The 15,946-nt window shown below is 40.6% G+C and overlaps 3 protein-coding genes across 6 annotated transcripts; 2 read left to right on the top strand and 1 right to left on the bottom strand.

The window, feature by feature from the left end:
- The first annotated feature begins 334 nt into the window (after positions 1–334).
- LOC4341495 (protein transport protein SFT2) lies at positions 335–3,814 on the top strand. Of its 3 annotated transcripts, none has more exons than XM_066311255.1 (5): positions 335–644; positions 1,603–1,870; positions 2,425–2,529; positions 2,871–2,989; positions 3,711–3,814. In XM_066311255.1, exons 1-4 carry the CDS (start codon positions 433–435, stop codon positions 2,979–2,981), a joined length of 696 nt encoding a protein of 231 aa, XP_066167352.1. In that variant the 5' UTR covers positions 335–432; the 3' UTR covers positions 2,982–2,989; positions 3,711–3,814. The 3 variants fall into 3 exon arrangements, with proteins under 3 accessions (XP_066167352.1, XP_015643167.1, XP_015643166.1); XM_015787681.3 differs by lacking the exon at positions 3,711–3,814 and adding an exon at positions 3,079–3,220; XM_015787680.3 differs by lacking the exon at positions 3,711–3,814 and having other exon boundaries at positions 2,871–3,220.
- LOC4341496 (fructose-bisphosphate aldolase 5, cytosolic) lies at positions 3,711–5,794 on the top strand. The gene is made up of 3 exons (XM_066311254.1): positions 3,711–4,004; positions 4,399–5,084; positions 5,172–5,794. Exons 1-3 carry the CDS (start codon positions 3,977–3,979, stop codon positions 5,532–5,534), a joined length of 1,077 nt encoding a protein of 358 aa, XP_066167351.1. The 5' UTR covers positions 3,711–3,976; the 3' UTR covers positions 5,535–5,794.
- Positions 5,795–5,944: 150 nt separating this feature from the next.
- LOC4341497 (E3 ubiquitin-protein ligase RGLG2) lies at positions 5,945–11,100 on the bottom strand. 2 transcript variants are annotated; one of them, XM_015787675.3, is made up of 12 exons: positions 10,949–11,100; positions 10,024–10,272; positions 9,247–9,331; positions 8,474–8,614; positions 8,250–8,363; positions 8,008–8,105; positions 7,778–7,857; positions 7,574–7,679; positions 7,353–7,480; positions 7,021–7,246; positions 6,432–6,488; positions 5,945–6,346 (listed from the first exon to the last, which is right to left on the bottom strand). In XM_015787675.3, the coding sequence occupies exons 2-12, from the start codon at positions 10,249–10,251 to the stop codon at positions 6,266–6,268; spliced, it is 1,344 nt and encodes a 447-aa protein (XP_015643161.1). In that variant the 5' UTR covers positions 10,252–10,272; positions 10,949–11,100; the 3' UTR covers positions 5,945–6,265. The 2 variants fall into 2 exon arrangements, with proteins under 2 accessions (XP_015643161.1, XP_015643162.1); XM_015787676.3 differs by having other exon boundaries at positions 10,668–11,100.
- Positions 11,101–15,946: the final 4,846 nt, after the last annotated feature.

A 15,946-nucleotide genomic window follows, 5' to 3' on the forward strand; every position in this document is an offset into this window, starting at 1 on the left:
TGAAAAATTTAATGCACATGACAGCCATTCATCTGAGTATATTTTTACGAACGAATTTCACAGGAAAAAATAGGCGAGTATATGCGACAGTGCGTTCATCTTTGGAGTTCCGGATGAGTCTCAAGCTCTCAACCAGATTTCGAAGTTCCCTACGAATTTCGTCGCTCCCCTAAACCGTTTAGTGGTTGTCAAATTTTGGATGAAATTTGTTATCAGAATTTGCGAAATTTTCATCATATCTTGCTGGCCTCGGATTTTGACCCCAAAACAAAAAAACTTTGCCATTTTGACCATCGTTGAGCTTTTGGCATGCCCCACCTCTGACCCTCACCTCAATCTCTCTCTCTCCGACTCAACGACGCCGCAAGTGCAAAAGCAGCAGCAGCAGATTCGTCCGCGTCGCTCTGTCTGACAGTGTGGGCCCTCCCCGAGATGCAGGCGTGGTTCTCCGGCACGGGGCCCTCCGCCTCGTCGGCGTCGTCGTCGTCGTCGCCGCCGCAGCCGTCGCTGCTCGCGGAATGGAACTCCTACGCCGCCGCGCGCTCCGCGGAGGAGGAGGAGGACGGCGGCGGGGGAGGCTTCGGGATCGACATCGAGGCCGCCGTCCGCTCCGCCAACGACCGCGTCTCCGGCACCTTCGGCGTGTAAGCATAATCCCCCCCTCCCTTCTCTCCTCCCTAGGGTTTGCACTAGATTCGCCCCGAGCTAAGCTTAATCTCACTTGCAACTGCGTCTCGGTAGGGATCGATCGCAGGTAGTTGTCGGATCGTCTCTGTGTGGATTCTGGATTGTGATGATCTCCGCTATGTGTCTACTAGGTAGGTTAGGTTACATCTGAAGACTGGATTTGGGCCAAGAGTTGGAATCATCGTAGGATTGGAAAAAGCTTCTGACGAGTTGTTATTGTGCTCTAAAGCAATTTGCCCAATGCCCAGTGACTAATTTTTTCACCAACGATCTCAAATTAAAAGCGTACAAGTTCTGTGATTAGTGACATGCGTGTTTTTGGAAAAGCTGACATGAAGATTCATGAGATGTTAAGAGTTAATTTTGAAGTTACTCCCTCCGTTTCATATTATAAGTTGTTTTGAGAGAAATACCCAGGAATCTTCCAACTAGCCGGCTTGGGTTCGAAGCCTCACCCCTTCTATTTATTTGATATTAGGGACTTCCCTAATATTCGTGTTTTTTTATAAGTCATTTTGACTTTTTTCTGGTCAAACTTTTTTAAGTTTGACCAAGTTTATAGAAATTTATAGCAACATTTCCAACACAAAACAAACATATTACCAAAATATATTCAATGTCATATTTAATGAAACTAATTTGGTGTTGTAGATGCTGCTAAATTTTCTATAAACTTGGTTAAACCTAAAAAGTTTGACTGGGAAAGAAGTCAAATTGACTTGTAATATGAAACGGAGGGAGTAGTATTTAGTTAGTTGTAAAGCAACTAGGAAGTGGGAAGACCGAGAAAGAGTGAAAAATGGTAGTGTTAAAAGATGGAATTGACTTAACCCCTGGCCTCTAGGTAGTTACATGTTTCAATTTGCTAATGAGGTTTATTTTCTCTACTGATGGTTTGTGATTCTATTTGTCTAGGGTATCTAAAGGTGTTCTAGGGTTGCCAGGCAGCTTCAAGTCCACAACAAGCAGTGTTCCATCGAGCAAATCACTTGTGTATTTTGGCCTTTTTCTTGCTAGTGGAATATTCCTAGTTTTCATTGCGTTCACGATATTTCTGCCAGTCATGGTAATCATGCCTCAAAAGTTTGCCATCTGTTTCACGGCGGGATGCGCCTTCATAATTGGATCATTCTTTGCGCTAAAAGGGCCGAAGAATCAGCTCTATCATATGATTTCCAAAGAGGTACTAGTTATTATTTTCCCCTAAAGCTTCTTCCACACAATGTTTTGTCATTAATTCTAGCAAAACCTTTTCCATGAATTATTTCATCATCAATTCTAGTAATTGCTGTCCAGCAGATTTGTTGCTGAAATTTTGTTTCACTTTGTTGCTGACGGTTATACAGTGATCTGTCATTCAAGTTATGTATAACTTTCCAGAAACTATTGATACTGGGGGGAGCATAGTATAACTGCACCCTCATAGATAGAATAATAAAGAAAACTGCTTGATGTAAGTGAAAATAAAATAGTCAGTTAGATGATGGCTAGTTGGCCACGTAGCATATTAAGCGCACATACTGAAATATTGACCTGGAAAATACATTGCAGCGATTTGCTACCTATACTTTTTTTTTGGAGTGATGTGTATTGGGATATTTATTTATTTTTTGGGTGAGAGGGGGTTCAGATCTTCTATTCTATCATGGCTTTATATGCTTATCTTTTGTCACACTCATATATCAAAAGAAATGTGTTTGTGCTGCATTCACTGAAGCTGGTTTAATTTTGCTGCAGAGGTTACCTTTCACCATGGGATTTGTGGGCAGCATGGCTGCTACCATCTACGTGTCAATGGTGCTCCATAGCTACATACTTTCAGTTTTCTTCTCTTGTCTTCAGGTGATAATCTCTTCATCATTACACCCTCCAATCTATTGTTATTAAATCATCAGTTATGGATCCCTATCTTTTCTGGAAATATGATGATTATATAATTTTATTTTAATTTTTTTGCTGCTAGTGGCAACAACTTTGAAGAAAACTGTTGACCAGGCATATGAATAGACCATAAAACTCTCAATATTTCAGCTTGTGGCACGAGCGGGTTTAACAAACCTAGTTCAATTTATTTGTTGAACCGCAGCTCGTGCTATTGCTATTTTCTGGTAGCCATGGAGGACTGGGCCTGCAATAACCTGTATTGATTTTGAGCTCACCAAAGCTTGCTCATTGTTTGCTAGGTACTTGCGCTAGCATATTATGCTATTTCATACTTCCCCGGGGGATCTGCTGGAATGAAGTTTCTATCATCTGCACTTGTGTCCTCTGTGCTGAGATGCTTTGGGCGATGAGCTCACCCGTTAGTTGCTCTCACCCATCCATTTGGCGCGCATTCATCGTAACCTTGTGTAGTTCCATTACAGTTTTGTCTTTTTGCTTTTGCTATAGAGGTAGTGCCTGTCAAGATGACCCTGGTGCTGGTGTCCATTGAAATATGTGTGTATACCACTGTCCTGTATTGGGAGCTCTGTTCCTTGGATTGAATTATGAAAATCAGGAAAATGGAAATCTATCGAGATTCGAGAGTCAATAGTTTGTGAAATTTGGAACACTTGCACTGTAACTTACCTTCAATCTTGCATTGGGGGATTTCCCTTTTTTGACTTTAATCTGCCCATCTGCCTTACTACTCTTCAGATATTTGTTTTTATATTGAAGTCCCAATTTATGTGAATATCCAACCCAGCAAGCTATGTCCCAAACTGTCAATTGTAATCTCAACTATGAGGCAGAGCCATGCTTGTTAGAGATATGTAGAGCCCATCCATCCATATTAAGCTAAAACTACACTACACAGCACATCTCAGTCACACAGACTGGACCACAGTTTTCATGTGCATGGCTGGGTATGAAATACATGTACACCTTCACCATCTCAGACCCCCATCCAACCACCACCACATGTTCACCTCTTTTTTGTATCTTTGTTACTCTCTGATCGCTACACTGTTTGTGTTGTCCCGGTGCATTGTTCACCTGTATGGCTGTGTTGTTTTTTTTGTTTGGCTTGGCCATTTCAGAATTTGACAGGAATTTTGGGTGGCATGGCGCGGCTCCCCTATCCGGGAACGGGTGATGGGGTTTTCGCCGCCCATGGATATCTCAGATTCGGCCTGGGAATTTGGTATATCCTCTCTCTTTCTCTCTCTGCGTGTGTGTGTATGTGTGGGGTGTGTGGGGTTATAAGAAGTGGGTGTCCTGAAAGGCTACTCTGCACCCCAAGTGCTTGGATTTTGCAGCTGCTCCCCTGATCCGGTTCAGATAGGCTCTTCTTGACAGGATCACCATGTCTGCCTTTGTGGGAAAATACGCAGGTTCTTGCTCCCTTGCTCCATTTCTCTTGTCTTATGCCTGTCTATGCAAGTTGGGTTGTTTGGGATATATATGGCTCCGTTTTGCATTGTGGTGGATTATTTGAAAACCATAACTTTTCGTTTATATTTATGTGCTGCGGCAAGAGTCAGTTGAAAAGCATCTTGCTACTCTAGCGTATTTGAGCAACTGCAAACTGTCTCCAACGATGATAATATATGCTGAAATGTTGATTTTACTCTTAATGCAAAGATACACAAATCTTTTGCATATTCACGATAATGAAGCTTTTGATTTTACTACAATATGTGTTCTGTAAACAAATATTAATTTGCCTTGAGTTTGATTATTACTGGAGTCATATGTACTGTGTACTGTGTAAATATGGGGGTGCAGATGAGCTGATCAAGACGGCCAAGTACATCGCGACGCCGGGGAAGGGCATCCTCGCCGCCGACGAGTCGACGGGCACCATCGGCAAGCGCCTGGCCAGCATCAACGTGGAGAACGTGGAGCCCAACCGCCAGGCGCTCCGGGAGCTCCTCTTCACGACGCCCGGCGCGTTCCAGTACCTCTCCGGCGTCATCCTCTTCGAGGAGACGCTCTACCAGAGCACGGCCGCCGGCACGCCGTTCGTCGACGTGCTCAAGGCCGGCGGCGTCGTGCCGGGGATCAAGGTGGACAAGGGCACCGTGGACATCGCCGGCACCAACGGCGAGACCACCACCCAGGGCCTCGACTCCCTGGGCGCGCGCTGCGCCAAGTACTACGAGGCCGGCGCCCGCTTCGCCAAGTGGCGGGCCGTGCTCAAGATCGGCGCCGCCGGCGAGCCGTCCGAGCTCGCCGTCAAGCAGAACGCCGAGGGCCTCGCCCGGTACGCGCTCATCTGCCAGGAGAACGGCCTCGTCCCCATCGTCGAGCCCGAGATCCTCACCGACGGCGCCCACGACATCAAGACCTGCGCCGCCGTCACCGAGCGCGTCCTCGCCGCCGTCTACAAGTCTCTCAACGACCACAAGGTCCTCCTCGAGGGCACCCTCCTCAAGCCCAACATGGTCACCCCTGGCTCCGACAGCCCAAAGGTTCATATCCATTTCCACATCTTCGCCATCATTTCTTCTATCGTATGTACCAATCAGTTCAACCTAAAAGCTTAACCTGTTATATAGGTTGGCGCGGAGGTGATAGGGGAGTACACGGTGGCGGCGCTGCGGCGCACGGTGCCACCGGCGGTGCCCGGGATAGTGTTCCTCTCCGGCGGGCAGAGCGAGGAGGAGGCGTCGCAGAACCTGAACGCCATGAACAAGCTGGAGGTGCTCAAGCCATGGACGCTCACCTTCTCCTTCGGCCGTGCCCTGCAGCAGAGCACCATCAAGAAGTGGGGCGGCAAGAAGGAGAACGTCGCCGCCGCTCAGGCTGCCTTCCTCGCCCGGTGCAAGGCCAACTCCGAGGCCACGCTCGGCAAGTACGGCGGCGCCGCCGGCGACGCCGCCACGTCCGAGAGCTTGTACGTCAAGGGCTACACCTACTAGAATTCGTCCCAATCACTGGGTGGCGCCTATGCGGCCGTGCCTATGACAGTAGTAGGGTCTCGGTCCAATCCGCGTGGCCCACGTGGCGGTGCGGATTGCATCAAGATTCGTGCGGATATACATGTGTTCCTTTCTGCTGTATACTCTCGATTCTCTGCTTCCTTCCCCTCTAGCTCTTATATTTTAACAAAAGCTGCGTCTAAATGTTCATCTCTTTGCAGTTTATTTGCAATGCAAACTAATATGAATACTTCTGATAAGTGAGTGATTCCAGAGTAGTATGTGTTTTTTTTTTCAAGCTAGTTTCATGGAAAATGAGAGCAGAAAAAGTTAAATATTTATGAGATCAGCTCAACAGTGCTAACAGCTTTAACACACTGCATATCTGCTTGTTCACTAATTCCTGGAAATTTTGCAACCTTTTATCTTATTTACCAAGGGAAAGAAAGGAGAATGTATAATAGAGAAGCTAATTACTGTACATTATTTAGTGTACCTCTTCTTCACATAACTACTGTAGTTAATACTACAGTGTGTGCCTTAGCTTTTTATATGGATCACTATCTGCCTAAACATTTCTCACTGCAATAATAATAGTAAACCACCAATTACAAGACGAAAGAACAGTACAATTTAGGCTGGTTCATAAATTTTGCACAGGAGTTTCTTCTGATGTTGGAGATTCTGTTTCTGCAGGCTTCAGAAACTTCAGGATATCCATTTTTGTTTTCTCAGTACAGCCTGATCCTTGTGGTTATATGCTGCTGGCACATAGGGCAGCGCACCAAATTCTTCCCGCATTCATAACAGGTCTGCGAATCATTTTATCATGCATGCTGCCATTTATAACAAGAAATTATGTAGAAATAGAGAACAATAAGGGGAAATTTTCTGCACCTGATGTCCACATCCAAATGCAAGATCCTTTGATTTATCCATACAGATAGCGCACAACTGAAACCACACACAAAAAAAAAAGCTGCATTTAGTTTGTAATCCAGTAAGATTCTCAGGGTTTAGCACGAAATTTGATGGTACATAAAAACTTAACACTAGAGGTGTAGGAACTTTCCATGATCTGCGGATTAACAGTATGCCCAAATGACATAAGAATGTGAAATGCAATAGCAATATTCAGCATAATGTAGTTATCAGATCAAGATCAAATGGGCCATTTGAAGGCACGATATTTTTTTTTTCATAAAGGGCATCCGTGAAATAAGTAATAAGCCAAATGAACGCAGGCAGGGTGGTCAGAACAGATAGAGCAATGCAATGCAACTTCCCCTGTTTCAATTAGCCTCCCGAAATGCCACAGTACGAACAAAATAAAAGGGAGACTATTTGTTGGTGGTGTACGATAATGACACCAATGTAGTCTTGCAGTATATAGCTTAAACTTTATTTTACCAATGCTACAGTGTTGCAGTATATATCTTAAACTTTATCTATTCAACATGGTGTGAATATAAACAAAAATACTTACAAGTCTTCCTTCTAAAGAACTTTCCGAGGTATAAGTGTCAGGTGCAGTGGTAGCCACAGGCTGTCTCTGTTTGAAGCTTTCAGATTGCTGAAAGCCACTTGTTTGTGGGCCGAAGCTACTAGATCGTGAATAAACACCAGAATGTTGGTCAAAGCTAGTAGACCTCGAATAAGCATTCCTCATAGGTGGCGGCAGAGGAATTCTTGGCTGTATTCTTTGGCGACGGCTGAAACGAAAGAAAACGTGAAGAAAATGTTCAAATGGATACAATTGCTGCAAGCACAAACTCTAGTACATTTGACCCAGTGCAGTCCTGGGAAAACATGGATTACCCTAGAAGTTGGAGATCAAGTGTTGCCTTGTATTGTGTTGGGATTTCCATCAAGGCGGATAGTGCAAATTCTGCCTCCTTCCTGTCAGCTGCTATGCTCTTTGACATGATGTCCGTGAAATTCACAAACTGCATGAAAGCAAACATTTTTACATGTCTCTATTATTGTGAAAACCACACAAAAATAAGCCAATGACTGGAAATTAAATGTAGAACAGTCACCTGGAAATTGTCAAATGAGCGAGCAGGTATATTGTCATCAAACTGATGCATCATGTCCCATGGTCCATCACCCACCCCAACAAGAACAATAGACAAGGGGAACTGGCTGGAAATTTATTTCGAAAAAAATGTTAACACGTGTGATTCGGGACATTTGATTTGGGCAGAATATACCGATATTAAATTAGGGACTCGATCAAGTACCTAGCTTTTACTATAGCATCAATCGTATCACGCTCCTGCGGGCTTAACTGCCCAGACTGTGTATCAACACTTCGAGTAACCTGTTAGCAGAAGTTTTAGCCACTGTAAAAATATGATTTGAACAAAAAAAATAATCAACTATAATCTAGAGAAGAGTTCTGCTGATCACAATTACTTAGAAAGACAAGAAATAAAGAAAAGGGATAAAACAAGAGAAAATGGTGACAGACCTGTCCATCGGCTATTATCAGAAGAACATGATACTGACCACCAGTGCTGTCTACAATACCAATTGCTGTTTCAATCATCGGGGCAAAAGATGTTGGTCCTGTTGCAATTTTTGCATACATTATTTTTCTGAAGATCTGTAGTTACTACTGCAATCTTATATATAACCAGCTAAATTCAAGATCCTTCTTTAAAAAAATAAAGGAAGAATAAACATCTAAATTGTGAAATTACTGAAACGAACCAGCTAATCGAAGAGTCGGAACAATTTCTCTGTATCTTTCTAATGCCTCTTCAAATCCGTTGCATGGGCGGTTCTCTGGATAAAAGCTGAATACCTCCTGATCATGAGTTGATGCTGCCAGTAGACAAAGCCACAAAGGAGGCATTAGATCAGCATTGTTCTTTAAATATGCTACTGAGCACACACCAAGTGATCAAAATGGAAAATGGGAACAATGAACTTACCGTCACCAAATCCAAAGCAAGGAATCAAATTATCTTCATCAAAAGCTGAAAGTGTCCTTCCAATAATAGATATTGCTTGCTCATATGGATTTGGAGTGTTTCCAATATCATGCAGACATCGGCGATTGAAGGAAAGTTTACCTAATGGAGAAAAGCTCAGCAGGTTAAATGAGAGTGCTATGATTTGTGACATAGCATGACTGTAGGATATGCAAGCAACATGAGAGGCATCCTTGCTACATGCATAATTGCCCCATTTCACATTTCTTTACTTTAAATGGTTTTGTTTGGCAAAAGATTGCACATTGCATTTGTTGTGAAGTTACGGAATCAGGTTCACTCCTTATGTCAAAAGATAACAGGTAGTTCACATAAACTTCAGATACAGAAAAATAACCAGCTTATTAGGGGTTTATAACAAAGAATTAAGAGAAGTTGACATGCCATTTGCATCACAGGCACTTCAGATACAGAAAAATAACCAGCTTATTAGGAGTAGCTAACTCCCTCAATAAACTTTTTTCAAGAAAGTCCAACCTCCTTCCAGACAGCAGCCCTAGTGAGAGCTCATTTATAACAAAGAATTAAGAGAAGTTGACATGCCATTTCTCATTTGCATCATACGCAACTAAGGTAGAAAAGGATGTTTGTCCTAATAATAGGTAAATCAAGATGTATATAATAACACTACTAATTCGCAAGTAATAGGCTACCAGCACAGCACAAAGCAAATATAAAGAAACAGAATTCAAAACAAGAAGTGGTCTGTTAACCTGTCCATTCATTGCTCTTTGTAAAATCAATGCCTACAATAAGATTTGATGATTCAAGACCTGCTTGTGCCAAAGCTTCAGTCACCTGTAACAGTACATATCGATAAAAATGAAAACGTGTACTTCCAATCTCAAGTTCACAGTACTCAAAAGGAAGAGATTGTTCAAGACTCTAGTAAAGTAGTACGTATACTCTGGTGCACTATGAAGGAAATGAAACTAAGAAAAATACATAAATTGAACACAATGATAAGCACATCAACAGCACATAAATATTATAGCAAGGAATTATCTTTTGTAGGAGACATAACAGGAAATGGAAAGCTTGTTATAGTCTTTGGCTCAAACAACACATATATGATTAAAGATGGCAAGCCATTAACTGAAAATGTACTGGAAAATAAATAGCAGCTGGATATCTTATAAATCATTTAAAAGTGTGTACTAAAAAGGGTGAATTCCAGCGTACAAAAAACTGACTGAGATGAATACCATAGTCAAAGAAAGCTCCATTGAGAATCTATAGTGGTTTCTTTGTTAATGCAATATATATAGTGGTTTCCATAAGAGAATACAACTCTTGTTTGGAACCCTCCTCGAAAATATCCTAGAAAAGGATAGCTTATTCAAACATTTCCCTATGCCATATCATCAAAGATGAATGATACTGATGCCATTCAACTAAGCTACTAGTAATCGATAGCACGCATACCAAACGCCCGCAAAGCAAATATCAAAATTCATGGGTTAAACAAGGTCATGTCATCAAAAACATACTTGATTCAGAGAGCGGTAGTCATCACCAATCCTCGAGTACTTCCTCTGCAACCTGGCATGCGTTTCTGGCTGCACATAGTTCTCCATAGAAGGAGCATACCTTGTGTTCTGACTGGAAGATGCATTTGCAGGGTATGCAGGGTATCTCGAGTTATATCCCGATGATGAATTCCCATGATCATATGAAGAAGAATAGCTGTATGAGGGCTTGGAGTCCTTTGCCCCCATTTCTCACCTCAGTTGAATTCCCTGATAAAAAAGGGAACAAAAAAGATCAGTACTTTTAATAAAATAACTGCACAAGAAGCAGAGACTTTTCTGACAAATCTCAAGAAACCATCAGGTTCTGACTGATCATGCAGATAATTTGAGGAAATCCTAATTGAGGGTGGGGGTGAATTACTGTCCATGGCAGGTAAAATTCCCCACCCCCAAGAACAATCTAGCACCCCACATTCCCTTCTCACGAACAATTAGCAAGATTAACAATCGAAACAACCCAATCCCCATGTAAGCATCGAACATATCGAACAATCGAAGTGCGTCCAAGAACACCAGAATGCGACCTACCAAACATATCAAATGCCTATGAGAAAAAAAAAACAACGAATTCTTTTCTTCGCCGGATTAGATCCAAATAATACCTTATAAACCCACCAAGAACCCGCCTTATTCTCGCCTACACTCACCAAGAACCAAGAATCAAGAGCCGAGAGTCCGAGACCCAGAGAGAGAGAGAGAGAGAGAGAGAGAGAGAGAGAGAGAGAGAGAGAGAGAGAGAGAGAGAGAGAGAGAGAGAGAGGAGCAAGAAGGAAAAAGGAGATGTTCTTGGTGCGAGAGCGCAACCAAGAAACCGTACAGAAGAGAGCTCTTCCACCAAAACAGCACGAAATCCCCCCAAATCAATCCACCCACATGGGCTCACCCCTGCTACGCGGCACGCCTCCGCTCCACGACGAGAGAGGCCCCGAGGAAGACGACGACGATGAGCGAGCGAGCGAGCGGAGGCACGCGACCTCGGTTACTGGAGTCCAGCCAAGAAGCCAAGATATGTATTGGATGATTGCCCAATCACTCAACCAACAGCAATACAAAAACTGCTATTTACAATCGGAAGGGTGCTCAGGTCAAGTCAATCTCTTCATCAAAAACTGCAACCCAGCGGTGGACTGGGCAAATGGCAGATTTCTTGTGTGCTGGGGTTGTCTGACCACCACCATGGATGGACAGTGACAGGGGAAGCTTCGAACGTGGGAAGGATCGATCATTAGGAGTGCTAGTAGACTAGTAGTAGTAGAGTGTGACAAAGATACTTCTGCTTATGAAAAGGAGGTTGAATACTTGAATTGTGTGGTGTGCTGGAAGTTGGAAGTGCAGGGCATGATTATCCACTCAGGAAAAGGTCAGATGATGAGCAACGGATGGTGGTGCCAGATTTGCTAATTGCACAGTGGAAAGCGTACACGGGATATTCCATCTGGTGATCAATCCACAATCGAATTTTGGCATCTTACTGAAACGTCGGTAATGCCATTTTTTTTGTATAACTTATGTGTGTTATTGACATATTTTAGTAATAACAAGCCAAATACTCTATCCGTCTCATAATAAGTTTATTTTTTAGCTTTTCCGTTTGTCTCAAAATAAATTCATTTTTGGTAGTAATTGTATCGGGATTTGTGAAAGTAAAAAAATACAATAATTGTATTGGAAATAGATAAAGTAGATAATAATTGTATTTTGATAAAGTATGGGTATTCTATTTTTTTTCTTTTGTATTGGTATGTATGGGTAAAAAGTAAAATTATTTTGAAACAACGGGAGTACTTACTAAATAGTGGAGTAATCTATTTAAACTATGAACAATTTGATAGAGCATGCCATTGATATTCACACCAGACAAAAACAGATTATAAACATCTACTAATTTATCCGTGTCAAAGGATTCTAATGCTGCGTTCGTTCATTGGAGATAGGGGAGATTGTCACTCGTTTTCCGCGCACACGTTTTTCAAACTACTAAATGGTGTGTTTTTTGCAAAAAATTTCTATAGAAAAGTTGCTTAAAAAATCATATTAATCCATTTTTGAAGTTTAAAATAGTTAATACTTAATTAATCATACGCTAATGACTCAACTCGTTTTGTGTCTCTTCCCGATCTTCCCAATCCTATCTCCCTCAAACACAGCCTAAGTGTTCATTCGGAGAAGATAAGGAGAAGAAATTCCTTGGCGTGCACACTTCCCGAACTAGCCTGTGTTCGGCACAGTAGGTTCCCAACTCCTCTCCCTCGCCCGAACTACTAAGCCTGTGTTCGGCACAATAGGTTCCCAACTCCTCTCCCTCGTATTACACGTGCATGCTTTTCAAACCGCTAAACGTATGGTGTGTTTTTTTTACAAAAAATTTCTATACGAAAGTTACTTAAAAAAACCATATTGATCTTTTTTTTTAAAAAAATAGCTAATACTTAATTAACCACGTGCTAATGAACCGTTTCATTTTTCGTGCGCAGCAGATTGGTTCTCATCTTGTCCAAATGAACTCAGCCTAAATGGTGTGTTATTAATTCATTTTTAAGTTTGAATAATTAATATTTACACCCTCTGTCCCACAATATAAGGGATTTTCAGTTTTTGCTTGCAACGTTTGATCACTCGTCTTATTCAAATTTTTTTTTTGCAAATATAAAAAACGAAAAGTTGTGCTTAAAGTACTATAAATAATAAAGTAAGTCACAAATAAAATAATTAATAATTTCAAAAATTTTTGAATAAAACGAGTGGTCAAACATTACAAGTAAAAACTTAAAATCCCTTATATTATGGGACGGAGGGAGTAATTAACTGCACACTAATGGTTCACCTCGTTTTACGTACGTCTCAATCTTGTACACTCCTCTTCTCTCGAACGCTCCTTTAATAATCAAAATAGTTTGATCAAGTTTTAGCCATCACGCTTTCAAAAACTTTCTATGGTATTTATAATATTATTCAGATGACTTCAGTATATTTTTAGCTTTATAAACATTATTTAATTTAATTTACCCTTATAGACAATCACATATAATATGTCTAATAATCTATTTCATACGGGCCACCTGCATGTACACATGGAGCTCTGATCAGTTGAAAATCATTTTTTTTAAGTATAGTGAGCGGAATACATATCTAGTAGTACTATTTTTTAGTGAATGTAAATGCCTCTTGCTAATTTTATCAGCTTAGGTCGAACGATGGAAGGCGTATATCTGATTAATTTTCTTTAATTAGGAATGAGGAGCGTGCGATTTCTTACGAGGTAAGTAAACCGTTGGTGGGGCATCGATTTTACAAAAATATCACTGGAGTAATTTTAGTGACATCAATTTGATCTAGAGGAAAATTACGGTACTAGTACAAATGTACAATGCTTATGTCAGATCATGTGACGTACTGGATTGCGCAAGTTTGAGCTAGATAGAAAAAGATTAGAGATTTAGAGTAGGTCAGGATGGGGTCACACGTACCATTTAATTTGCAGTTAGATGACACGTCTTAATTAATTAAGTTGACCCAGACACGAGATATCTTGGCGTGGATATATTAGAGCTTGTTTAAAAAAATAAATAATCCCTCCATTTCTAAATATTTGTCGCCATTAACTATTTTAAATATATTTGATCATTCGTCTTATTTAAGAAATTTAAGTAATTATTAATTCTTTTTCTATTATTTAATTCATTGTTAAATATACTTATATGTATACATATAGTTTTACATATTTCACAAAAAGTTTTTTTTAACATGTGCTTAAAAAGTAAATGGTGTAAAATATTTAGAAACGGAGAGAGTATATTAGAGCTTACTAATACTGTTCAAATTAACCTTTTTTCTTTCCTTCCTACTAGCTACTTGTCAAGTTTCGTTTCCTATGCCTCATATTCGAAAAAAGTTTAGTTTCCTATGCTACAGGAAACAAACATGATTGTTAAGCTATGTTTAAGTACGTATGCGTGAGCACCTAGCATAGCTAGTAAGAATACGACGAAGCTATGAGCTGATCTAAGTTTGCTCGTGACAAACCGTGAAAAATTAAACAAAATAACCCATAATAATTTACGGGTAAAAACTTTATATATCTGTGTTTTTCATATAAAAACGAATGATTAAAACTAAAACCTTCAAATCAACTTTAAAATTAAGTTTTTTAGAATTTAAATCTCGCTGTAGCTGATAAGCCAATAAGAAAACTATATAGCTGTATATTCGAAGGTTTCTTCACCATCTAGCTAGTAGTTGGTTGCTGAATTCAACGGGCTAACTTCCAGAATCTGGAGGAAAAAAATATACTACTTGAAGGAGGTATAGTCTCATAAAACAAATGATGATATTCTTAATAAGTAGGATTCTTCTATTAGGGTGTTGGGTTCGTATACTGGTACATGTGAACATGATAAACCAGTATTAGATTACTCTATGCTCTTGAAACAATTAAAGAGAACATGTACAATACTAGTGTCCTCAACATGCATGAAACAATGCACCATCACCAAAGGTATAATATAAGCCCTCCGCTCCAATATATTTGTCGATTTATCTTAAAATTTGACCACTCATTTTTTTCTCCTTTTCCCAAAAGTATTTATAAATACTAAACAAGATGTCGTAAATATTTATAAATACTAAAAAAGATGTAAAAACAACCAAAAACAATTCGGCGATGCCGCAATCGCCTCCCGCCTCCCCTCCGGCAGAGGCGACGTCCGTCGTGCGGCCCTCCGCGCTGGCCGCCCGCCACCGCGCAGGCTGCCGCCCGGCCCTCCGCTCCATCCGACCGCCGCCGCGCCTCCCTTTGCCACCCTACTCACTCGCTCACGCGTCCAATCTACTTGCTCTTGAGGGGATAAGATTGAATAGAGAGGAAAGGAAGAGGAAGAGGTGGTTGCTAGAGGATAAGTGTAAGGGATTATATACTATACGTCGATTTTTAGTCCCGGTTGGTGTTTCCAACCAGGAATAAAAAGACTAGGGGCGGACACTTTTTTAACCGGGACTAAAAATGATCTTTAGGACCCGTTTATATTCCAACTTTTTTCTTCAAACTTCCAACTTTTCCATCACATTGAACTTTCCTACACACAAACTTCTAACTTTTCCGTCACATCGTTCCAATTTCTTCAAACTTTTAATTTTGGCGTGGAACTAAACATAGCCTTAGTCTCGGTTGGTGCATAAAATGGCTATGGGCTTTTCAACCAGGGCTAAAGATGATTTTTAGTTTCGGTTTTTTAATGAACCGGGGCTATTGTAGATTTTGGCTGACCCGGGAAAGATGGTTTCTCTACTAGTAGTAGTGTGGGTTCCTACACGGGATCATGTGCACATGAGAAGGCAGCATTGTACTCTGTGCTCTTGAAACAAATAAGAGAGCATGTACAATATTAGTAGACTCAACACCATGAATCAAATGTACCATCACCAAAGATACACCTGAGTACTTGTTACTAATATTATTTACTTTAAAATTCGACCACTCATTTTTCCTTTTCTCAAAATATTTATAGTACTGCAAAAAATACCGAATCATCGAAGTGTGTCACACCCTAAGCATGAGCGTTAAGCTTTTGTTCATCGTAATCTAATTATTCAAAAGCTATTACTAATTAATTCAGTTAAAATGGTGTTAATCAATAATGATAATATATACTCCTTTAAAAAGGTTTTTGTTCATCAGTTAAAATGGTGTTAATCAATAATGACAATATATATTCCTTTAAAAAGACTTCAATGCCAATTGCATTGAATCTGCCATCCATCTACTCTCGTTGTAATTTTTATATATTGTCCCTTAAATTTTTAATATTACATAACAACTAAATCTAAATGAATAGCCACATATAAAATGAATGTTGATAACATATGCCATAAAAATATAATTTAT

This window comes from Oryza sativa, chromosome 6 (assembly GCF_034140825.1).
Source record: "Oryza sativa Japonica Group chromosome 6, ASM3414082v1".
NCBI lineage: Eukaryota > Viridiplantae > Streptophyta > Magnoliopsida > Poales > Poaceae > Oryza > Oryza sativa.

What these genes read in the sequence shown, in the direction of transcription:
- LOC4341497 (XM_015787675.3), bottom strand. Translation starts at nt 10,251, where the DNA reads ATGGGGGCAAAGGACTCCAAGCCCTCATACAGCTATTCTTCTTCATAT. An exon ending in GTTCTTTAGAAGGAAGACTT is followed by an intron (nt 6,489 to 7,020) that starts GTAAGTATTTTT and finishes GTGTGGTTTCAG; the next exon opens with TTGTGCGCTATCTGTATGGA. An exon ending in CATTTGGATGTGGACATCAG is followed by an intron (nt 6,347 to 6,431) that starts GTGCAGAAAATT and finishes AATGATTCGCAG; the next exon opens with ACCTGTTATGAATGCGGGAA.
- LOC4341496 (XM_066311254.1), top strand. Translation starts at nt 3,977, where the DNA reads ATGTCTGCCTTTGTGGGAAAATACGCAG. An exon ending in CTTTGTGGGAAAATACGCAG is followed by an intron (nt 4,005 to 4,398) that starts GTTCTTGCTCCC and finishes ATGGGGGTGCAG; the next exon opens with ATGAGCTGATCAAGACGGCC. An exon ending in CTGGCTCCGACAGCCCAAAG is followed by an intron (nt 5,085 to 5,171) that starts GTTCATATCCAT and finishes CCTGTTATATAG; the next exon opens with GTTGGCGCGGAGGTGATAGG.
- LOC4341495 (XM_066311255.1), top strand. Translation starts at nt 433, where the DNA reads ATGCAGGCGTGGTTCTCCGGCACGGGGCCCTCCGCCTCGTCGGCGTCG. An exon ending in ATCATATGATTTCCAAAGAG is followed by an intron (nt 1,871 to 2,424) that starts GTACTAGTTATT and finishes ATTTTGCTGCAG; the next exon opens with AGGTTACCTTTCACCATGGG. An exon ending in TTTTCTTCTCTTGTCTTCAG is followed by an intron (nt 2,530 to 2,870) that starts GTGATAATCTCT and finishes ATTGTTTGCTAG; the next exon opens with GTACTTGCGCTAGCATATTA.